The following is a 25,662-nucleotide window of genomic DNA, read 5'->3' on the forward strand; positions in this document are numbered from 1 at the left end:
AAATCGCTTTGACAGAAGATTATTTCTTTTCAGATCAGTTCTCTGACGGTCTTACCATAATAGCCAGTGTATGCGCGAACCGCAAAATATAGTGGCGCCTAGATTGACCGTGCATTTCGACGTGGCAGCTGGCTTGACCGCAGTCATCTAAGAGAGGTTGCAGCCTTTAGCCTCCTTGTTAGAGCGTCCGACTCCCATGCGGACGGGCCCGGGTTCGCGTGCGAACTAGAGGGGCGACACTTGTGGCCTGTTGCATGATGCAAACAAACTCTAAATTTCAGAGTAGGTTTAGAGTTGACAAATCCAGATAAATCCAAACTGGTTAAGATCAGGATCAGATGTTGCACAACGCTCGGTATAAACTTTCTCTGTCAACTCAGGTTTAATCCCGAGTTTGCGATTAACCCTGAAGCGCGTGCGCCTGAAAGTGTGACACGTGCGGCAAACAGCCAATCACACGGAACATGCTGAGCATCCTTTTGATTCACTTCTTTTTTATTTTTATATCATACTTTTGATTCATGTATTATATTTATATCAATTTAAAAGCAAAGTTAAATATTAATTGTCAAGTAATATAATAATTATATGAATATACTATTATATGAATTATACATAATTCATATAATATAAATATAATAAATAATTAGCAGCAAAAGATAAGCAATTTTGTCCCTAAAATGTTTTCACTATAAACTGCTTTAATTTGGAGCGAGAGATACAGGGGGAGTGGCTTTATTGCGTCAGATATATGTCACTTTACTCACAGCTGATTGGTCGAGTTTGGGTTTGCGATCTCTAACCCAGAATAAAACCTGCTCCGGAGCAGGTTAGCCATGTAGTGTAAGTTACCATAGCAATGAACTTCGCTAAAAACCAATCCACCTTCATAAACCCAAAAAAACAGAGTTTACTCAAACTAATCTTGAACTTACCTGGGTAGAAACTGAAACCGGCTTTGTGCAACAGGCCATTGGTCTCATGAGACCAGAGTATGGATTCCCAGAAGTCTACATTTTGTAAATACAGGCCTTGGCAACGGCTAATTGACTTTATTGTGCTTTGGATACAGTAGGTAGTCCCAGTGTAGACAACAACCAGGCAGGCTGCATAAACAGTCGCTCTTTTAATAGCTTTTGCTGGCTCTTGGTATTTCTCATCTCTTTATCTAGCAATAAAAATCACTTATCGCTAAATCAAAGCTTAAAATGAAGGCCTTATTATTTCAGGTGCCTCCATTGTTTTTGAATTCCTGTGTTACTTTTGCTATATTTTCACACTTAAAACAGTAATTTGGCAATCCCTTTTCAGGAGGGTGAACTCATTTTTGCAACACAACATTTTATTACTTTAATAAGAAAATGCTATTTTCCTGAATAATTTTGACATGCTTCCTTGGTAATTAATCAAGCAGACTTGGTGGAACATTATATCTTTAAAGAAACCTAACACGTCTTCTAAGAGTAATTGCTGAAGTTGTTAAATTTCAGATGGGGTGTAGTCATTTATGCTGTGCACTGTATAATATATCCAAATGAATTGAATCGTAAAATTTATGTCAATACCCAGACCTTATGAAAACACTGTAGGCCTACCAGTCATTGTACCATCCATGTAAAAAAAATGTTGTGAGTTAACCTAATAAAATTAGCAAATGTTTTATCAATCACATACTTCTTACAATACATGCTAAATCATAAAATATCCAGTAGATGGCACTGAAGCTGATGTGATGTGTGCTCCTTAAATGTGCCCCCCGGAAACATGAACGATTAATTCATCAGTGGTTCTCATGAGCTCTGAAAACAAATGCTAAATCAAGTATTTCAGCAAATTGAAGACCAGAAGCATTTTCCTTCCCTGCACAGCATGAGTACACACTCATGAGTGAGTGAGATCGCAGATGAACTTACATCGACCTGTATTTCTGCACAGCTGGATTGTGTGTTTTGTCGTTAGCCTAGCATTATTAGCACAGGTAATGATGTGTGTTATTTTGTTCCAGATATCGCTGTAAATCTCTGACCGGGCAGAAATGGATTCACTGAACTTTGAGTCAGAGATGGAGGCGGATGGGCAGGGCAGTTATTCTCTGTTCCCAGCGCTGGACAGCATGAGCAGCCTGACTGGAGCCGCTGAGAGTCTTGACTCGTAAGTTTGGGTGGAGGGTCCAATGATTTATTTAAACAAACTTCCCCTCCATTTGCGCAATGAAGCGAGCCACACAACTGTTTTATATTATTGCAGAAAAATAACCAAAAAGCCCTTGCTGCAGTCATGTTTAGGACGAGGTACCATGATGTGGTTTGAAGTCACATGAGTACTGTACTGTACCATGGTGCAGTGATGGTAGTATACCATAGTATTTTTGTAAAAAAAATATATATATATATGGCACTAGTGAAGTACATGTCCAAAAACATGGTAGTACTATGATATCTGTGGATAAATGTTCTTATTTTTTTTAGATCAGTAGACCTAAATACCATGGCACATTTTGTGCCACCATTCAGTTGTATTACCATATGATACTATTAGCACTGTACTTTTTTTAAGGTGAAAATTTACCATGACCAAAAAAGAGATGCCCACCTAGACAGCATTTTTGGGCACTATTTTCAGTTGACAGAGAACGTTGTGATCCCGCTGAACTAAATCTAAACCAGGGGCCTGTACCATGAAGGCGGATTCACTGGCTAGCCAGGTAAGTTTCAGATTAGTTTGCGCCAATCCTGGGTTTTAGGTACCATGAAAGTGACTTGGCTTTTAGCGGTGTTAATCACCATAGTAACTTACGCTCCACAGCTAACCTGCTCCGGGGCAGGTTATGTTCTGGATAAGAGATCTCAAACCAAAATTGGACCAATCAGATGTGAGCAAAGTGATACTGACACATCCAACGCAATAAAGTCACGCCCCCAGTTTCACTTCCTCCAAATTAAAGGTCACTATATAGTAAAAACAAATATTTAAAGATGAAATTGTTTTAATGATAATTAGAATTATTTTATGATTTATATAATTATATGATCTATATTATTATTAATCCATTACACAGAAGCAATTTTAGTTTAACAGTTATTATTAAGCATTTAGTTTAAATGAATATTAATATATACAGATCATATGTAATATAAATAAGCTGTAGAATAAATAGATAACTCTTTAATACATGTTTGAGTCTCTATTGCTATATTATCAAGCAACTATATAAACTAACTTCACAAGTTTCACTTGCACTGATAGAGCAAGATCATTTCTTTTATTTTTCCTCTTTCATGGACAAGTATTTTCTTTAGTGTAAATGCATTTAAATTCTTCATTTTCTTCAATCTCTTAACCTTCAGCAAAAGAGTTTTAAATCACGCTGGCTCTCTCGCGAGAAGTGAATCAGAGTTTCTCTCTGTTGCAAAGCATGTGATTGGCTGTTCACCACTGATGTCACGCATTCATGTGCACGCGCTCCACAAACTCAGGATCAAAGCCTGAGTTGACAGAGAAAGCTGATGATCAGCATCATGGTACCAACAAAGCCGGATTGGAGTGGTTTGGTTTTGTCAACTCAAAACTAATTCTATAACCCTGAGTTTGTTCAACTACCATCATGGTACAGGCCCCAGGTTTGATTTGTATGGTTTTGTCAACTCTAATCTTACTCTGAGTTCAGCTAGATTCATGCAACAGGCCATACAAGTGCACACTGAATACAATTAAGCACACTTTTATCATAAGGGCTGTTCATTTCACTGGTTTTAGTATGAAGTAGGGATGCACTGATAGGATTTTTTTGGGGCCGATACCAATTTTAACAAACAATTATTGGCCGATACCGATATTTGTCACCAGGATATCCGCGGGGCATTAAAAAGCATTAAAAGTCATTAAATGGATTTTGTGAAAATTAAGGCCTTAAATGGCATTAAAAAGCATTACATTTTATTCCTACAGGCATTAAATTTTTTAGATTTTTTTTGAAGAAAAATAGTACTACCAGATAGCGGTTTACCGGCTTGGACCTGGGGCCTGTACCATGATGGTAGTTGAACAAACTCAGGGTTATAGGATTAGTTTCAAGTGCACATGAATGCATGAAATCAGTGGCAAACAGCCAATCACATGCCTTGCAACAGAAAGAAACTGATTTACTTCTCGCGAGAGAGTCATTGCGATTCAAAACTCTTTTGCTGAAGAAAATGAAGAATTTAAACGCATTTACACTAAAGAAGAAACTTGTCCATGAAAAAGGACCAATAAAAGAAATTATCTTGCTCTATCAGAGCAAGTGAAAATTGTCAAGTGTTTATATAGTTTATTATATACAACAATAGAGACTCAAACATGTAAGGTTATGTAGTCATTTTTAAAGAGTTATCTGTTGATTCTACAGCTTACATATGATCTGTATATATTAATATTTATTTAAAATAAATGCTTAATAATAACTGTTAAACTAAAATTGCTTGTGTGAAATGGATTAATAATATAGATCATATAATAATTATTTAAATCATATATAAATCATAAAATAATTCTATAAATCATTAAAGCAAGACAATTTCATCGTTAAATATTTGTTTTTACTATTTAGTGACCTTTAATTTGGAGGAAGAGAAACTGGGGAAGGGACTTTATTGCATTGGATGTGTCAGTGTCACTTTGCTCACATCTGATTGGTCCAATTTTGGTTTGAGATCTCTTACCCAGAACATAACCTGCTGTGGAGCGTAAATTACTATGGCGATGAACACCGCTAAAAGCCAAGTCACTTTCATGGTACCTAAAACCCAGGATTGGCACAAACTAATCTGAAACTTAACTGGCTAGCCAGCTAATCCGGCTTCATGGTACAGGCCCCTGGAGACGGAAGGCTGCATCAGTGTTGCCAACTTAGCGACTTTTTTCCAAGAAAGTGCATTGGGACAAATATAGCGACTTGTTGAAACCTTATCTAGCTTCCGAGACCCCCGGTAATGCTGCTCGAGATCTTGCTTTCCTGCCGCAGGCGCACCTCTCTCTGCGTCTGCTGTTCAATAGCGAGAGGAGCAGCGCATTCAGTTGAGGATGTGCGCTCTGTCAGAGAACAAATAAAATAGATACTATTGCTTCTAACCTGAGTGATCATTTTACATGTACATATAGCCACAATCACAGCAAATGTCTTTATCTTATGTGTATGGTGATTTTGTCAGACAACGTCTCGATTACAAATCAGGATTATAACATGTCAGGGCTCGACACTAACGCTTATTCATTAGTCCGGGATAAGTGGATTTTTTGAGGGGGCAAGTGAAAGAGAATTTTACTTGCCGGTCGGACAAGGAGCCTGATTAAATCGTCAATTTAAAAAAAAAAAACTCCAAAAACTTGGGAATCACCAAAACGCAAGAATGACAGATTTGATTAGTGTAGGTGGCGATCGATAGTGAATAATAATAGGCTGTATAATGGACTGACGGTTACAAGGTTGCTTGCGTTTTGAACGAATCAGTTGAGTCAAAGATTCAATCCCTGCATCCCAATATGCATACTATCCACCCTATCCTCCCTAAATAGTATTGAGTATTACTAATGTCACATACTATTTAGGATGGATAGAATGCACACTGAGACGCAGGCAGTGACTCATTCATAAACAACTGCCTCATTCTTGAATGAAGCCATTGGAATGAATCGTTTGAATGAATGACTCAATGACTCACTTATTAAGATGGTTACTTGCCGCCACCTACTGGTGGTTTAGTTTCATTTTTAAAAGTATCGTTTTCCCCCCACATTTCTTATTTGAATTTTAAAAAAATATTTAAAACTATCCCATTATTTAATGCAGTTGTAATTTTTAATTTTTTTATTTTAAATGATTTAATTTGATTGGTAACAGCCCTTAGTGTCTTATTCTAATTGAATTTATTGAACAAATTTAAGAATTTAAAATAAATAAATTCAAGCACATGACAAATCTTAATGTCGAGCCCTGTATGTAGTCTTAATGGGCCGCATTTCAGTCACCATTTCATATTGTTTGACAACAAAACAGAAAAATATATAGATGAAACAATTTTATTGGGAATTTGGCTGTATTAAAATACATTATGTGAGCACAAAGAGGTAGCAGCAGAGAAGCAAACAAATGTAAAGTGCTGACACTTGGCACAATGCGAATGCAACATAATGACATAATAAATATTCTAATTGCCGTATGACGTCATCTATTGACATTTAGCGACGTATATATATGGCATTAAAAATTTTAAAAATTGGCATTAAAATGCATTAAATTAGATTTGATGAAACCTGTAGAAACCCTGGTCACTTGCTCCCTTATTTTTGTCATTAAAATAGATAGTGTTTTGATCATGTTTTAAATCAGCAAAAAAAAAAACATGCATTAAGTTATACTAGCTAGTTTATTGCTGCTGCATCATCAAATAATTTCTAACATGGATTGGATCCATTTAACATTCAGCAGGCCAACATAAATACAACAGAACAAAGATACATATTAAATAAACAGTGCTTTTAGGTAGGTTTAACAGTTTTCAGGTACAGAAATAAAGTAAAAAAAAATGTAAAATAACACCGCATATTCTTTACCGTATAAATTAAATCCATATATTATTATTATTATGGAATTGAGATGTAGCTAAATTCTACTTTACAACAGAAATATATTTCTGTCACAATTACTTCAAGTTAAACTGAACTTTTATTTTGACGGGTTGCCGTGAGGACCTTTGAGTTTCTGTTTATGATCGATAGATTTTCTCAAATGAAATGGTAAAATGCTCACGAAGTGACTCTGGAGATGAAGTTCATGCATTCATGTCCTCATATAGTGAGGCGACAGAGGCTGAAAAACACCACGAGTGTCACGCATACTTCAGTGTGTGTATGTGAGGTAAATAAAACCGCGCGTCAGCGCCATTCATTCACACAGAGACACAGAACATGCAAGATTCATATTTAAATAGTCTTTTTGTGGCTTAACATTCACAGACACTAGTCTATATCGCGAGTTGATTTAAATGTACTGACTTATTTTTTTATTTATTCATCAAAACTTTCCATCCACATCTTCTGTGTCGCAGAAATCATAGAGCCCTATACATATAATATTTTTTTCTTTTTTTTAATTATTTTATTATTAACATTAAAACACAGACAGTAGCACAGCATATATTAGATTGTGCCTTCACACAGTTAATTAATAAACCATCGGTTTTTCATGCAGTAGTCGATATGCCGAATGTTTGTAAAGTGATCAAAAAATGGCCGATAAATATTGGTGTATCTCTAGTATGAAGCGATATTATTTTGTTCAGTACTATAAATAATATTTAATTAGATTACTGCATTATTATGACCTACAAATACCACATTGCAAGAACTATGGAGATGATTATTTAGGCGCCGAAATAACCGCAGACAACAACAATCATGGGGAAGAGACAAATTCAAAAATGAATTTGAATTAAAAACTCTTCAGATAGGGGTATTCTCTGCTTTGTTACTTTTATTTCCTATGCATTCCATTTTTATTCTTATGTGTTTGTTTCCTTTTCATGTAAAGCACTTTGAATTACCATTGTGTATGAAATGTGCTATATAAATAAACTTGCCTTGCCTTTCCTCTTTTTCAGTGAAACCCCCAGTGAGGTTGCAGACAAACCGAACCTCACATGGCTTGATGCTGCTCAGGTGAAGATCTCTCTTAAACCGTGCTATTTCACATAAGTGTCGTGATCAAATCAATGACTTTTGTGATTTTTAAGATTGTTCTGGAAGAGGCTGGGCGGCCCATGCACATCAAGGAGATCAAGCAGCGGATCATTGATCGTGGACTGGTGCAGTCAAAGTACAGAAATGCTCCTTAGGTTTATATATTTGTAACGTCATGCACAAATGTCATGATAAACGCTGTTTCTTTTACCCTGTTCACAGTGCAAAGTCGAGCCTCGAGGCGGTCATGTATCGAGAGGTGAGTGGCACAGCATTATTTATGACACTGTCAGTCGTGTACCATATTTACTTTGTTTTCCATTCAGTACCAGCAATGTGTTTAATTTAGTGCATGATTTCATTTGTATGTGTGTTTTGTTTTTACATTGATTTAAGTTTTAGAATGACTGATTTAGGAAAAAAGGGTAAAGTCAGAGCAGTCTGTCACAGAGCGTCTACATGAAAAGTCAGCCTGCAGCGTTTGCTTTAGTTTCACGCTGTGTTACAGACACAGAAAGGGAGCAGACGCTTCAAGAGGATTGAGAGCAGAAATGGAGTTTTTGCCCTGTTGGTAAGTCGATGAGCACATGTCAGTTAGCTGTCAGTGTTTTACACTAATTTTAAATTAGAAATAGTTTTCATTAGGACACAAATGCCTGTGCTTAGGACGCATTGTTTTGTTGTTGTTAGTTATTTTTTTGTGCTGCTTTTTAGGCAACTGTCCAGTCATTGTTTTCTTATTTTTATATGTTGTTTGGAGTCCGCATCGAACAACCACATATTTGATGATCTCAAATTATATTTTGTGTGGTCAACTTTAAAGGTGAAGTGTGTTTTTTGAAATCCTACCGGTTTGCCAATTTGGAGCAGACATCACAGTTACGTCACTTGCAGCTGCGTGCGCATAGTGGTGGCAGAAAAATAGCGGTAACAAGTGGAGGAAAATGGGCAAAATCCACAGAATAAGAGAGAAATCAGATGTCAGAATCGGAATGTAAAAAATATAAGCTGCGCCTGAAATTGAATACTTCTCTACTATATAGTACGCAAAAAACAGCATGTGAACAGAGTAGTGTGTCCGAATTCATCGTATTCGAAAAACAGTAAGTGAAAAGTACCCGGATGACTTACTACTTCCGACGAGATTCTGAAGTGCGCATACGATGGACACTTTAATATCCCATGAGGCCATGGGAGACGATTTGTGAATGGAGTTAAAGGGACGTAACTGACGCTGCTAGGTCATGTGACAGTAACAACATGGCTGATGTAGTTCGTCCGAATTCATTCATACTACATGCATTTGTACTATATAGAACATACTTTTCTAATGGTCGTGAAGCAAATTTAAATTCAAATGTAGTACCAACTCAACAGTACACGATTTCGGACACAGCTATATTCTTCATTTTTATAGAATACCGTCATTGAAGATGCCCTTTGAGGCTAAACAGAGAAGTTAATGTTGCAAATCACAGACTGGACTGATGAAACCTGCAATGATTAGTCTACTATTAAAGCAGGAATTTGATGTAAACATTAAGTCTACCTTATATTCACATATGCAGTTCATAGCAGTTACAGCATGAATATTTAAACCTGTAACATTTTACATAGATAACTTTTAAGCATAGCCTATAACATTTTTATCTCACAATTCTGACTTTTTTTTTTCTTGCATTTGCATGTTTATATCTCCCAGTTCGGACTTTATCATTTGCATATTCAATTCTGATTAAAAAAGACAAAATAACGAGTATATCTCACAATTCTGTTTTTCTTTCTAAGAACTGTGAAATATAAACTCGCATTTGCAGAACTGTCATTTTCTGCCGCCCTGTAGGCTTCGCCCATAAAAACATCATTGCTGTTTGCAAGCACAAAATAGGTCTATTGGCCCGACATATTGGACCTCTAAAACAAACAGAGTCACTGTGTTTATGCTCTTTATGAAGTCCACCTCTAATCGTCTTACTTGTATGTTCATTATACTGAGATGACACACTTCACCTTTAAATAGTTACCATTAATTTCATGGCATAATCCATGTGAAGCTGTAATAAACTTTTTTCTGCTGTATTTTTATCTGTTAAACTCTGATTGTGGTGTTTTTTTTTTTTTTTTTTTTTGTTTTTTTTTGTAACTCACATATGCAGACTGATGAAGAGAGACAGCATGCATTGCAGGCATTTTCTGCTCAGTCAACCTTCTCAAGTTCAGGATCTGGCTCGTCTCTGGGGCATCTGCCTTCCCCCACAAGCCATAGTGAGTCCAGGCCGAAGGTCAGGAAAGGTCCCCGCAAGAACCAGAATGAGAAGTACCGTCTGAAGTACATCCGTCTGCGCAAGGCTGCCCGTGCCATGATATTTGTGAGTACAAGTTTTTTAGTTTTTATACCATTAACACAGGCCGCGTTTCCACCACAGAACTTTCCCCAGGAACTAGGGACTTTAGAGTGGTACTCTGTGTGTTTGGACCACAGGAACCAGAGTCTAAATGAAGTTCCGGGTAAAAAATTCCCCCTCAGAAAGTCCCTGCTCAAGAGGTACTACTTTTTCAAAGTTCCGGAACTTTCGGGGGTGGGACTTGGGCGCTGAACATGCTGATTGGTTGAGTTCATGCAGCATTTTGATTGGTTGACTCCACGCAGCATTTTATTTCAACCATCGTTTTTTTAAAGTCTGTTTGTTGTGGTGTGTTTAGTAAGAGTTGTTTGCTGTTTGAATCAACAGTGGAGTTTAAAAAACACGACCGATGGACTGATGATGAGGTTCAGGCTTTTCAAAGCTTGTATGCGGTCGACAAAATCCAGCAAGAACTGAAAAGTCGCACGCAGTCCTACGTCACCTGACTAATATCACGGTGCTTTAGACCGCTATGGAAACACAGCTAGCTATAGGTATGGGGGGAAAAATGTTCCGGGGGAAAAAAATTTCCTGGGAAAAAAGTTCCTAGGACAAATTGTTCTTGGTAATTTCAGTGGAAACGCAGTGATTTCCGGCGAAATGAGCGACAGGATATAGGCGTGTCCAGTGACACAACAAAGTTTAGATATATTTAATGTTATGCAAATGAAGAACGACTTATGGGAGTGACAAACAATCGGAATGAATAAATCATTAAAGGGTACATAACACAGTTTCGGCCAATCTCATGTTAATCTTGAGTACCTATAGAGTAGTATAGCATCCATCATATCTCCGAAAAGTCTTTTGTTTTATCAGATTTATAAAAGACAGATACACTGTACCTGGTCTTTCTAAAAACAGCCGAGCTCCTGGAGGCATGCCGTGGGCAAAGCTAAAGAGTGACAAGCACTCGCAGCTTTTGTGTAGTGAAGCTATCGATGGTCAGCTAAACATGAATTTAAATACTCACAATACACCATCGCGTTATCCCCGGAAAACTTTTGATTAACTGTACGATTGTGTTGTTTACATTATATGCACTTAAGCGCCTATTGCCAACAAAACAGACATTTGAACTCCAACTCATACAATACAAGATTCTTAACAGGACACATATCACTGAAAGAAAACTGTTTAACATGGGTCTGAGGGACAATGATATTTGCTCACAGTGCACAACGGGAAGCACAGATGACTACTTTCATGCCACATGGTCCTGTCAACCTGTTCATTCATTTTGGATATCTGTCACTAAGAAACTCTCTACTATTTTGGGCTGTAGAATCCCTCTATCTCCATCACTCTGTTTACTTGGCAATAGTACAGAAATCGATAACCTCCCAACCAAATATAAAAATACTCTTCTTATTTCTCTATCGCCAAGAAAATAATTCTAATAAATTGGAAATCTAAAAATTGTTTACATATTAACCATTGGATCAATACCCTTATAGAATACATCACATTAGAAAAAATTAGTTTTTTTTTTTTTTTTTTTTTTCTGGCAGAATTATAAAATATTGGAACGAATGGAAAGAAAGAAACGGAAATATGAATCTATATATATATATATATATATATATATATATATATATATATATATATATATATATATATATATATATATATTATATGTGATATATTATGTCTATATATGTATATAATGATATTGTCAATACATTAGTTTATAAATATATGATCATAATATACATTGTTAATTTTTAACCATTATTATTACCATTATTATTATTATCACATATTGCAATCTATACACATCTTGATACTCTCCTCACTCTTCTATCTAGTTACTTAAATGTTTATTTTGGATTATTTAAAAGATGATTATTATTATTATTATTATTATTACTTTATTTAATAAATTACATTTGTTTTTCTATCTTGTCTATCTTTTTTTTCCCCCCCTATATATATATATATATATATATATATATATATATATATAATACATTTGAAGCAGTTTTACTCACCACCTGCGGTGGTAATATCATTGAGCCTGCTACACCCATGGTACGGCAGCAAAGTTCCTTGATTATTACGCCGGAATGAGAGTATAGTTCCTAGCCATATCGGCCTAGAAAATCGCAACTTTTCATTTTCCGTCGGTCTTAGTACACGATGTAACTACAGAAGAGTCAAGTTTTCAATAGGAAAAATATTGAAACTCTTTGGTCATTTTTGAGCGAGATGCTAACGGTCTAATCATATTCAATGAACTATGCTAAGCTATGCTAAAAGTGGTACCGCCAGACCCGGAGATCGGCTGAATGGATTTGAAAACGGTAAAACTCAACTGTTTAACTCTAGGGGAGTTGGAAAATGAGCCTATTTTCAAAAAAAGTGGAGTGTTCCTTTAACAGTGTAAATAAGTCAGAATGCATGAAATAGCATTAGACCCCCCCTTTAAATAAATCGGAATAAATGGCCCCAATGGCAAAGATCACTCATTGTTTTTCCATCATCTTTTATGTACTGATTCCATTTATATTTAGTCTTTTTCCTTAAAAAACAGTTTTAGCAACAAGAAAACTGATTTGGTGTCTACAACATGGAGTAACATTCGTGAATGTCATTCATAAACTTTACCAGACAACCAGTAGTGGGAACACCCAATAGCGACAGTGGGAACACAGCTTTAATATGTAATTGCATAGTTTGCACATTATTATGGTAACCATGCTTGAGTCTGTGCTCTTTGACTCCCAGGAAAACGCAGCGCTATATGATGAGATTGCACACCTGGAAGAGAAGTTTGTCCGGGCAAAAGAAGAAAGGAGGTACGTCCACACTTAATTCTTGTCATTACAAAATATTGTAGGAACAAATCAGCTCAAATGAAATTATGAATTAGTTTATAGGGAATTATAAAGAGTCACTTAGTTTACGACCGAGCACCTGAATCATCCAGCATTCATTTGCTCGGGCTGTAATAAGCTCTTGTAGTGGATATGAATATCCAACTATTGTGAAAACACTATTTAGTAGCACGGTAACTTTAAGATCGGCAGTTTAAGAAATTAAATTTACGAGCACATAACACAAGACACTTTCTTTTAAAAATCTACAGGAGACTTTATTGATTATTCTAGCACAAACTAATCTAACACAAACATGCACACACACACAAACATTCATACACGTTGCAGAAAGAAAGGAAAGAGAAAGAGTTTTAAGAGAGATAATGAAATGAGCATTTCTAGCAAAATAAGCATTTCATAAGACCTGACCTGAACGAACCATGAATCACAGTAATTTAATGCACCAGTTCAGCTTTAGAATCTGGAGGTACTTGCTTGTCGTCTTTGAATGGGGATCCCCTTTTTGGCGTCCTTGGCTTGAGATACGGGATTAGTTGGTTTGTTGCAGGTCCTTTGTGTTGGTCATCCAATGGAGTCTCTCGCAGCTGAAGTTTGAAGTTGAGTCAGCAAAAGAGTCGTTGGCTGGCTGAACTTTGTGGCGAAACTTAACTTCGAACATGAGACTCTCGACATAAAAAGAAAGGGAAGTTAAAGTAAAAGAAAAGGAATGTGAGTAAAAGTTGGATGGCTTGAATGAGCTGCTTGTCTGTCCTTTGTCTTAAGCCATATTCTTCTTTGTTCAAGGATTAGTTACTATGGTCTTAGTCTTCTATTGTCTTAGTGATGTGATTTAAACTTAGGTGTTTGTCCCACCTCTTTGAGGAGTTCTGACCAATCAGGTATCATCTTGCTTCAAAGGTGGCTTTTTCTCCTCACCAATCCTAAACTGAGTGTTACCCCGGGTCTCTTGAATTGCCGGCTTCGGCAGAGAGTACCGTTTACACACGATTTCTATTAAATGGAATATATTTTACAGATTTCATTCAAGCAATGATTTGAATGGAAAATAGAGATTTAAATACATATCAAACAAGAAATACTTTCATCCAACCATTCAATAGTTATACAGTTACATGAGTTGTGGGTGTTCTAAAACATAACTGCTCACATGTAGCATGTGCTAGAGATCGACCGATATTGGGGTTTTTTTATAACCGATGCCGATGTTTAGAGGTCAGGGTCAGCCGATGGCCGATATGTGCTGCCGATTTTTAGGGCCGATATCTTGAAGTTTTCCCCTTCATTTGCATGCTAAAAAGTCACACTAATAATTAGTGGATGCACAACATTTCTAAACTTAACATCATTTATTGAACACTGACTTGATTTACATAAAAGTTTTAGAGCATTTATCACGCTGAATTTTTCAAGTTGGAACATAAATGTAAACTTAAATATACATTTAAATAAAATAAATACAACTTTATAAATAAAAATCAATTAAAAACTTTGTCATGTTGCACAGCCTTGTATGCAAGGACAGTGCTAAACTCTTAGTGATTTCTGACATTCTTGACGGTTAACGTTAGACAGGTTTAATGAGGATAATAACTGTGCGATAAACCATGCTTCCAAACAAATGTCATACACTTCTGCGCAGTGGCGTAGCACAAATCCGCGGGGGTTCAACCAAGAAGGGGAGCCAATGGATATCACACAAGAAGCAACATGCAAACTTTGCGGAAAAGTTATGCCGGTAAAAGCTTAACCTCGGTCGGTATTCAAAGTGAAAGTAAAAGTGACGGAGCTGTCTGACGCTGCATTAACGGAGCATTTTCTCTCAGAGACGAATTTCAACATAATATGCTGATAACGGTATATAACTGTCTTAATTTATTCCATTATTTCTCTTGTTGCCCGTACATATAGTGAAACAAATGAGAAGAATAGTATTTCGTGTTAAACAGCTTGTTTTTTTTTTTTTTGTTTTTTTTTTTAAGTTGGTGCTTGAAGTAGCCTAAAGCTGCTCTTAATTTTTATTTATGACTGCAGTGTTAGGAAATATTATAGACTGTTAATAATTTTAATTATAGGTCTAATTCATTGTATAATAGACCTAAAAAATGTTTAAAACATTTTCAAAGAGGAGCTGATAGCCTAATCTTTTATTATCCTCGCAGCAAGTCAGTTGCGGTGATGCGCTGTGAAATTATTGCGGGGCAAATTTATTATAATATTAATTTAATAATAAAAGTAGCTTACCTAATAGTAATAATAATAGACTAGAAGAATGTAACAGGCTTACGTTAATTGGAAATGCCAAATCCTCTTAATATTGACAATATTTGTTGGAGTAACGTAGCCCTCAATCACGCTGCAGTGTTTGTGAGAGCTGCCGCCTTCTTCACCCCAAGCACAGAGTGAAATTCTCCGACTCCGATACAGGAAAAATAAAACAGAACTTATAACATTGGGGCTTATATGTTAGCAAGCAAGCTGCTGGTAGTTTTGGACTACGGTCCTTAAAGTTAACTACAAGTAAGCGAACCTTCAACCAGCTGTAGCATTATGCCAGTTCCCGACGGTTCTATGCTATCCGTTGTTTCTTTCACTAAGTGAAGCAACACTTCATAGTTTACTCGTAATATATAGTAAATATATGGCCATAGGACTTTGAAATATCAGAATTTAAGCCTTAGGCTACCTTTATCTCCCAGTACTGTTGTTGAATCTTCCAAAAGTTTCAATTCACATGCGGCAGCAGCACATTCCACCACACCAATATAACAGGGCTGCCCGTGGACGTGCCTGGCTTTAAATCGGCGCTACTAAACACGGATATCTGCCGATATATTAAAAAAAGACAAATATCGGCCAACCGATATATCGGTCGACCTCTAGCATGTGCAGACATGATATAAAATGTATTCAAGTCAAGTCACCTTTATTTATATAGCGCTTTTTACAATGTAGATTGTGTCAAAGCAGCTTTACATTGATAACTGGTACATTATTTGGCTGCACAGCAGCTCTTAAAGAATAGTGTCAATGCAGGCACATCAAAGCACTGTTGAATATCAAATGTCAAGTGTCCCCAACTAAGCAAGCCAAGTGAAAGATTGCAGTTGAAAGATGTTTGATAAGTCTGTTTCAAATTGTTTGGAACAATTTGATACAGTTTATTTGTGTCTTTGTGTGTTTTTCTGTGAAGTTTAAACCGTGTCACTCATAGGCCTGCATTGTCTCTCTGTCTCTTTTGATCTGGTGATCAAAGACTCTTTATCTTCTGGTGGCTTAAATTGTGTTGTCTTTTTGACCATTTGGTTTCTACAAATGGCTTAAAGTTTGCCCCTTTTCCCTCAGTCAAGAAGCATGGGTGCCATAAAAGTACTTCGCAGGGGGCTGATGATGGACTCACTGGAGTCGCTTGGGGCCTGCAATGTAGATTTGGGTCTCTGGAATTATGTTTGAAAGAATCATCTGAAGGATTCATTTGTCTGGTTCGTCCACAATCCCTACAATATTCTTGATTGAAAATGAAAATTCAGATTACTTATTCATTATTTTAAAAATTAGGTGTACTGATAATAACAGTCCAGTTTTGTCTGATACATATTTTTTTCCAAACTCTTTAACAAAAAATAGGCTAAAATGCAAAAGCCATGTGTGACAAACTAAGGATACCCTTATTGTTAACATAGGAATTAAGATGGTAAGTAGCAGTCAGGCACTGCTAATTAAATGTCTTTGATTAATTGATCATCAGCAAGTGTGAGCACCTCTATAAAAGCAGAAGTTTTGGCAGTTTGCTGGTCTGGAGCCTTCAGGTGTGTGTTAACACAATGCCAAGGAGGAAAGACATCAGCAATGATCTTGCTGTCATCAGTCTTGGAAGGGTTATACGGCCATTTCCAAACAATTTGAAGTCGATTATTCTACAGTGAGGAAGGTTATTCACGAGTGGAAGACATTTAAGACAGTTGCCAATCTTCCCGGGAGTGGACGTCCCAGCAAATTCACCACAAGATCTTACCATGTAATGCTCAGAGAAATTGCAGACAACCGCAGAACTACACCTCAGACTCTACAGGCCTCAGTTAACATGTCAAATGATAAAGTTCATGACAGTACAATAAGAAAAAGACAGGTCACGTATGGCTTTTTTTTGAAGGTTTGCCAGAAGAAAGCCTCTTGTCTCTAAAAAGAAAGTGACAGCACGGCTTAGGTTTGCAAAGTTGCTTCTGAACTAACCACAAGACTTCTGGAACAAAGTCCTTTAAACAGATGTGACCAAAGTGATATGTGGCCATAATGCACGGTGCCAAGTTTGGTGAAAACGAAACACAGCATATCAGAACCTCATATGATGGTTTTGTGCTTATTTTTTGTAACCACAGATGCTGGGCATCTCACAGTCATAGTTATACAGAGCAGTCTCAAAGTGTTTTAGAGTCAAATGTGAGGCCATTTGTCTGAAAGCTAAAGCTTGGCCGGAATTGAAGTCCAGACCACATCCCAACTGAAATGCTGTGGCGAGAGCTGTGCATAAACAAATGCCTACAAACCTCAATAAACTGGAGCAACGTTGTGACGAACAATGGGCCAAAATTCGTCCAGAATGATGTAAGAGACTGATGAAATCATACAGAAAATGATTACTTCATGTTGTTGCTGTCAAAAGTAAGCAGTTGAATCATAAGGTGGTCTTAGATTGTCACCCATTGGCTTTATTTTAGTTAAATAAATAATGATACGGTGTAATATGTCATGTGTTGTTGTTCATCTGAGGTTTTTATTTTCCAAATTTTAAGACCTGCTAAAGACCAGATGATTTTTTTTTATGTCCTGATACGGAAAATCATGGAATTCAATAGGGTGTCCTAACTTTTTCACATGACTGTGTGTATATGTAGTCCACGTAATCTCATCCTGTTTCTCCAGATTCCTGCTGAAGTCTCTGTTGCAATATCAGTCTCTGGCTGAAGGAGAGGCCGTCCCGACTCCTAGCTGCAGCACACACACGCCCGTCACTTTGAGCTCCAGCACACCAGGTGGCGTTGCTCTACCTGGCAGCCACAGCCAGACCGCTGGACTCTCAGCATCTGAAGACAGCCTTTTGAAGAAACCCAAAAAAGAACGAAAAGAGAGAGGAAGAGAGAACGGCAGGGAAGAACGTGAGTGTTTCTCACCACAGTGTTTTCTACTATATAGGTGTCTGTATTTTGAGCAAATTTAATAGTTAGCATTTGTTTGCTTAACTTTCAGTCATGAAGAAGATTTGTAAGAAGAGGAAGGTAGCAGAGGGAGGAGTGCGCAAGCTCGTGCAGCCCATCTCGCTGGACTCTTCCGGGAGGCCGCTCTTTCCCATCGTGCTCGGTGGACTGACCGTTTACAGCCTAGGAGAGGTTAGACGATCATCCAGTTCTAATGTGATATAACAGAGGCGTCAAACTCAGTTCTTGAAGGGCAATTTCTGCAGAATTTAGCTCCAACTCTAATAAAAGGGGACCTATAACGCCCCTTTTACAAGATGTAATGTAAGTCTCTGGTGTCCCCAGAATATGTCTGTGAAGTTTCAGCTCAAAATACCCCACAGATCATTTATTACGTCAAATTTGTCCCTATTTGGGTGTGAGCAGAAACACACTGTTGTTTGTGTGTGTCCCTTTAAATGTATAACCCCCTAGAGTTTTACGCAGTGTTATACAAGTTCAGTGCAGTACTGTAGTTTTCCTGTAGGGGCCACTGTATGATCTGGTTAATAGAGATGTAAAGATTAGGAGAAGGAGACTGATCGTAGCTGGTACGCACGAGTATGTTCATGGGTTTCAAAAGGAAATCGAATTCACATTGATGTTGATTGAGAAGTTATTTCTGCGAACTCTGACTGTTTTTTTTGTTGCCTGATTCCATCCTGTGACCTGATCAACTGTGAGCTTATGTGAGCTATGGCGAGCCAGACCCTGTGATTCTGTGAAGGCCTTACTGTTGACGTTCAACTCGAACCTGTCTTCATCGAGGGATTCTTTCCAATTACAGCTAAGCTGTCACTTTACACACACTACCCGGGTAGTAGGGAAAAGAAGGCCTTATACATACATTCGTTTTATACCACTCACCAACTTGCAAAGGAACCAGGAGGACTTTTGGACATTTTCTTTTCTTTACTTCTTTATTTTCTTCTTTCTCGGACCTGTTATGCACAACCTGGACTAAATATCGAATTTTTCCGATTCCAGCAGTGTTGTGTTGGGACGATACAGCAAAGTATTAACTTGTTTCTTCTATTATTATTATTTTTTTTCTGTTTATATGTGCAATAAATGTGCTGGCTGTTACCTGCTTCATACCATTTGGCCCAAATTTCATTTTTATCCTCCCAAGAGTCGAACCTAGCCCTATACCTATTCAGAGTAATATAACATAGTGTTATACTGACAATTGTTGCCGTGTTACAAATGCAAATGAGCTGCTGCTCCCGGCCCACTTTCCAGAAGAGGGCGGAGCTTTAACAGCTCACGCTTCGGTTGCTCAACAACAACAAAGCTGGAGAATCTCACGCAGCCAAAATGAGGATTGTCAGTAACGGTGTTCCAGCTTACATTGTTCAAACCGGAGTCGACACTGATGGAGAGACTCAGGAAGAAGTTACAACTTTTAGAATGAAACTGGATGTTTCTGAATGGCTGATAAATTTATGTAGTTGCTGTGGAGTCATGTAGTCATGTTAATCTTTTGTGCAAATCCAGCGTTGAATTGACCCTCGTTTGTGAAGCAGTCCGGTGTAAAATGACGGCATGCCAACAACACTCTACTACAACAACTCTTCCTCTTCTCTAAAGCAGCCCAACATGGCCTCACCCCCTTTGTTACGTGTTCTTGGGGGCAGGGTTTATTTAAATTTTAGGGTTGCCGATGTCACTAATCCAGGAAGAAGCTCCAGCTACCAGCCGTTTGTTGTAGTCCTTAAACAGAGAATTCTGTAAAAGAAAATATCTCCCTTTGCATTGAACTTTGAGAGTCGTAACTTTGCAGATGTTTTATGCTTAAGCAGCAACATCTTTTTTTTTTTAACACCAGTCTCGAGTCCCACGGAGGAGCTCTGGAAGGATAAAAGAGAGAGAACCAGGCCTGGTGCGGCGTTCAACGCCATGGCGTAATTACCAGAAATAAAGCTCTGTATGCTTTCGAATCACTCTTGCAGTACTTTGATGTCATACACCGATCGCTCTGAGCGGTTTGTTGCTTGTTTATTTTATTATTAAAGTTACGTTGAACGTTTGCTGTTTCCCGCCTACTCCTTCCCTTATCAACCTCGTATCATTCCCTTATCATTATGCTAGCTACATTCATGCAGTGTTTTAATTTCGACACGTGACGTTCTAATCGAAGCTGTTCACGTCCTTGGGCTCTGAATTATGCTTTTCTATGGCAACACTCTCAACACCTAAATGAATTTTCAGTGGTCAAGTGGTACAAGTAGGAGCTCTCAGAAAATTCCCAGCTTACAAGTTGTAATTACGAGCTCTACAAGAACATGAACGCTCTTTACAAGTTGAAATCTTGTAATTATGGTAATAATGGCGTGGCGTTCCGTGAACGAACTAACAGTTAATCAAGGTCTTCAGGATTATTAAAAACTTCTCTTCAGGTGTTTTGGAGCTACATTCTGCAGGACGGTTTGACATGTGTGATTTAAAAAGGTCATAAAGTTGTTTTCTTGACAGTGAGAAGTAGGAGTGAAATATTTTCTTCCTGAAGCTCATATGTTTGTGTTTTTATCGTAGATCATCACAGACAGGGCTCTGTTTCATGACGACACTGCTATCTATCCTGTGGGGTTCTGCAGCACCAGAGTTTTCGCCAGCATGAAGAATCCTGATCAGAAGTGTCTCTACACCTGCCAAATCAAAGATGGTGGCCAAGGACCACAGGTGCTCACTTAAGCGCACCTGATGTTGATGTATATACAAGCACTGATGATTTTAAATGGAATATATGCTTTTAAATGCTATATTCCTTTTAAATGCTTCAGTGCTTGTACTTCTGTAAAGGTGGTGAAATAACCCTGGTTATGAAGTTGTCTGTAAACGTTTACTGCAGAAGTTGACCATATGAACTGAACATTCTTGTAATATTTAGTTTGAGATCGCACCGGAGGATGACCCACAGAATGCGATAGTGGCCACATCTGCCCTCGCCTGTCATGCAAACCTGCTCAAAGCCATTGCTGCCCGCAGGTGAGGTCTTGAAGGATTTCTCAGGATGTGGTTTTCAATTTTATGTATAGCTCATTACTGAATGGAGTTAAATTAGTCTGCATATTGCAAACCAGCATTTATTAGTATAAATCTTCCATGTTTTCATCACGTTAAAGCACTTTGTCTCCCAACATCCTCTTTACTGTAATGCAAAAAAAATAATTAAATTGTAAAATACAGACGTGGACAAAATTGTTGGTACCCTGAAGAAGACTGTAAAAATAAATCTGCATTGTTTATCCTTTTGATCTTTAGTTCATAAAAAGAATTGAAAGTGGGGGGAAAATCACATTATGAAATTTCTCCAAAACATGTTGGCCACAATTATTGGCACCCTTTTATTCAATAATTTTTGTCAAGATCACAGCTCTGAGTCTTCACCTATAATGCCTGATGAGTTTGGAGAACACCTGACAAGAGATCAGAGACCCATTCCTTCATGCAATATCTCTCCAGATCCTTCAGGTTCCAGCCTCATGTCGGTGCTTCTTCTCTTCAGTTCACTCCACTCATTTTCTTTAGGGATCAGGTCAGGGGACTGGGATGGCCATGGCAGAAGCTTCATTTTTGTGCTCAGTGACACATTTTTGTGTTGGTTTTGATGTTTGTTTTGGATCATTGTCCTGATGGAAGATCCAACCATGGCCCTTTATTGGATTTCTAGCAGAAGCGGTCAGGTTTTTATTTTTTTTATTTTTTTTTATCTGTTGGTATTTGATAGAATCCATGATGTCATGTATCTGAACAATATGTCCAGGACCTCCAGCAGAAAAATAGGCCCACACCATTAACAGCGGACATGGGAAATTTCTAACCCATGTGTGCACCAAATCCATCTGGTGGGTTTGCTGCCAAAAAGCTCTTTAGTTTCATCTGACCATAGAAGCCGGTCCCATTTGAAGTTCCAGTCTCGTCTGACAACTGAATATGCTGGAGATTGTTTCTGGATGAGAGCAGAGGATTTTTCTTGAAACCCTCCCGAACAAATTTGGGGATGTAGGTGCTTTTAGAACTTTTAGATTTATTTTCCAATTCTCCAGCTGTGATCCTTGGAGAGTGTTTGGCCACTCAAACTTTCCCCGCACATTATGATGATTTAGACACACGTCCTCTTCCACACAGATTTGTAACATCTTTAGTTGATTGGAACTTATTATTTATTGCCCTGATGGTGGAAATGGAGATTTTCAATGCTTCAGCTATTTTCTTACAGTCACTTTCTATTTTGTGAATCTCAACCATCTTTTGCTGCACATCAGAACTATATTCTTTGGTTTTTCTCATTATGATGAATGATTAAGGGAATTTGGCTTTTGTGTTTCCTCATGTTTATACTCCTGTGGAGTAGAAAGTCATGGCTGGACAATTTCATGTTCATGATCACCCTGGTGTGCCAAAAAAAAAAAAATGTAAATATGAATGGGAATATACTTCAGAGATATTTTACTCATAAAAAATTCTAGGGGTGCCAATAATTGTGGCCAACGTGTTTTGGAGAAAAACATTTTTCATAATGTGGTTTTTTTTGTTTTGTTTTTTTTTTTTTTCCCCCACTTTCAATTCTTTTCCTTCAATGAAAGATTAGATTTTTGCTAATTTTATGAATTAAAGATCAAAAGGATAAAATAAATCTGCATTTTACAGTCATCTTTGATCATATTTATCAAGGGTACCAACAATTATTCAGCAAGGGTGCATTAAATTGATCAAAAGTGACAGGAAAGACATTTCTATTTCTGATAAATGCTGTTCTTTTAAACTTTGTTCATCAACGAATCCCGAAAACAATGTATCAAGGTTTCCATGAAAATATTAAGCAGCACAACTGTTTTTAACATTAGTGATGAGATTTTTTTTCTGAGCAGTAAATCATCATATTAGAATGATTTCTGAAGGATCATGTGACACTGAAGGCTGGAGTAATGATGCTGAAAATTCAGCTCTGATCACAGGAATAAATTACATTTTAAAATATATTACAATAGAAAACAGTTATTTTAAATTTTAATAATAATTTACAATATTACTGTTTTTACTGTATTTTTGATTAAATAAAAAATAAAAAAGCAGGTGAGCAGAAGAGACTTCTTTCAAAAACATTTAAAAAAAAAAATTCGTACTGATCCCAAATTTGAATGGTAATACATGTAGAAAATGTAGTAAAATTAATAAAAACATTAAAAAAATTTAAAAAGGTTTTTCCACCCTTGTGACCCAGACATGTGTTTGATTCACCCTATAACTGGCTCTTTTTTTTTTTTTTTTTCTTTTATCTAGTGTCAAACCCTTGATCAACATTGTCCCGTCTGGAGCAGACTTTTTTGGTTTCTCTCACCCCACCATTCAGAACCTGATCCAGAGCTGTCCTGGTGCTCGCAAGTGCAGCAAGTGCGTAACATGCATTTTTATTCTACACACCAAAATAATGTGATCAGATTAGTTTTACTGCAAGCTTTGAAATGTCTAAGAAGCCACAATAAAACATTTTAGGTAACTAAAAATATGAATTTATTAATGACATAATAGTGGCCACTGTGCAAAATATTAATTATCTTTTTGCCTCCCTTCCTCAGTTATCAGTGGATTCGTTTTGAGGTATGTCGGCCCGGTGATGGACAGGTGGCACATGGCCTTTCAGAAGATGATGCATCCGTGAACTTTGAGTCATTTCAGCGAGTGCAAAGCTGTGAGGAGAGCCTGACCAATCAGAACCTTACGGCAGAACACAGCAGCACAGGTCAGACAACTACCACAACGAATAATTTATGCATAATTATGTTATTGCTGGTTGTCAAGTCAAGACACATTTATTTATATAGCTCATTATACAATACAGATCATTTTAAAGCAGCTTCACATTAATAAAAAGGAACTGAAAAACTTGTAAAATTCATCAATTTAAGCTTGTAAAGCATCTCTACAGAAGACATTAGTGTTATTCAGCTTCAATAATTCAGTTCAATAACTTAATGTTGCAAAGTTCATTCAGTCATTATCCTGCTCAAGTCAGTTCAAATGTTCTCATCCATCAGTGTCAGTGCAGTTAAAGGTACTCTATGTAACTGTGGCCCTCTAGCGTTCACAGAACAAAACTGCATGGATTTTGCAGGAAAAAAATATTGATAAAATAGTGCACCTTTAAATCAGTAATATTACTCCTCTTTTAAACCCCAGGTTGTAGCCATAATAATTAAAATGATTGATTTTTATGAAGGAAATAAATGAAGTGTGTTTTGTTTGACAGTGCGACCCCTACAGCCTAACATCTCATCTCATCTTCTGAGCTCGGCAGCGCTGCAGACCACTGTGACGTCTCTCTCCAACACTTGAGCTTATTCAAACACCTGAGGTTCGGTTTCAAATTGATGATAACTTCATATCCAGATGGGTCCTGTTTACTGAAGTACTAAATTATGGATACGCCTTTCATATTATTCGTCATGTGGCACTCAAATCTGCATTATGAAAAAATAATGATGGATGCATCTCTGCATGTCACAGTATTCAGTTACTGTTTCAGACTATTTTTTACATGATAAAAAAAGTCCTTGTCATGTCTGTTGTTATTATTTGCACTCTTAATGCGTGTTACGGAAGTGTGACGATCATAGTCTTTACTGTGAAATATTTAAGATAAAACAGATTAAATCAAACCTTAAAGACTGTTCACACCAAGAATAACTATAACATATATTAGCGTCAACACCAAAGCATGATATCATTCTGGTTATTATAAACGTGCAGTTTTGTTGTCTGCTGCTTTAAGTGCTTGAGCTGGATGGATTCTGATTGGCTGTCAAAGTTTTTATCGTTCAACTTTTGGAAAAAATACTTTGAAAGTGATTCCAACGATACCGGTCCTCTGTGCAATTATCATTAGTTATGATGATTTTTAAGACTATATCTTTGTTACAGTTATCATCCACGGTGTGAACATGCCTTTATAGTTTAAAATATCAACTTGTTTTTCCAGTTTTGTAGAGCTCAACAGCTCCTTTAGAAACCACACAACACAATAAGCAAAACCCTTCAGGCTTTCATCTTTCATTATGTGCGTCATTCCATGTGTTTTGATGAGAAGACTACCTTGATAACGGTTCTCTGCTTTTCCATAAAGAAATCTTTGGACATTATACCCATTATGTCATTATGTGGTAAATATGAGACTTCAGAACATTTTAAACTATTGAAGTTTCATGCCCTGACAGACATGTGGTTGGTTATCTTGTGGGAATGTGAGGGGAACTGTGATGTTAAAGCCTTTGGAGGTTGAAATACCTCAGACAACCACCAAATGTCACTGTAGATCTGTGAAATACAGATGCCTCACTGACCGTAACTACAGCTGCACGCTTTTAGCTATTGCATTTTTAAAGTCATTTTTGCTTAGTATGGTTGAATTGGATCATTGAAGATCAGCAGGAAAGACATTGGTTAATAAAGTGAGATTAAATACATAAA

At 37.2% G+C, this 25,662-nt stretch overlaps 1 protein-coding gene across 2 annotated transcripts; it reads left to right on the plus strand.

Annotated features, from left to right (window-relative positions):
• The first annotated feature begins 1,724 nt into the window (after positions 1 to 1,724).
• tbrg1 (transforming growth factor beta regulator 1) lies at positions 1,725 to 25,662 on the plus strand. 2 transcript variants are annotated; one of them, XM_051870619.1, is made up of 15 exons: positions 1,725 to 1,887; positions 2,006 to 2,151; positions 7,638 to 7,695; positions 7,770 to 7,852; positions 7,939 to 7,975; positions 8,225 to 8,287; positions 9,873 to 10,085; positions 12,849 to 12,919; positions 17,882 to 18,114; positions 18,206 to 18,345; positions 20,728 to 20,874; positions 21,083 to 21,180; positions 23,479 to 23,589; positions 23,775 to 23,938; positions 24,446 to 25,662. In XM_051870619.1, exons 2-15 carry the CDS (start codon positions 2,036 to 2,038, stop codon positions 24,529 to 24,531), a joined length of 1,620 nt encoding a protein of 539 aa, XP_051726579.1. In that variant the 5' UTR covers positions 1,725 to 1,887; positions 2,006 to 2,035; the 3' UTR covers positions 24,532 to 25,662. The 2 variants fall into 2 exon arrangements, with proteins under 2 accessions (XP_051726579.1, XP_051726580.1); XM_051870620.1 differs by lacking the exon at positions 8,225 to 8,287 and having other exon boundaries at positions 1,770 to 1,887.

Source organism: Ctenopharyngodon idella, chromosome 18 (genome assembly GCF_019924925.1).
Source record: "Ctenopharyngodon idella isolate HZGC_01 chromosome 18, HZGC01, whole genome shotgun sequence".
Lineage (NCBI taxonomy): Eukaryota > Metazoa > Chordata > Actinopteri > Cypriniformes > Xenocyprididae > Ctenopharyngodon > Ctenopharyngodon idella.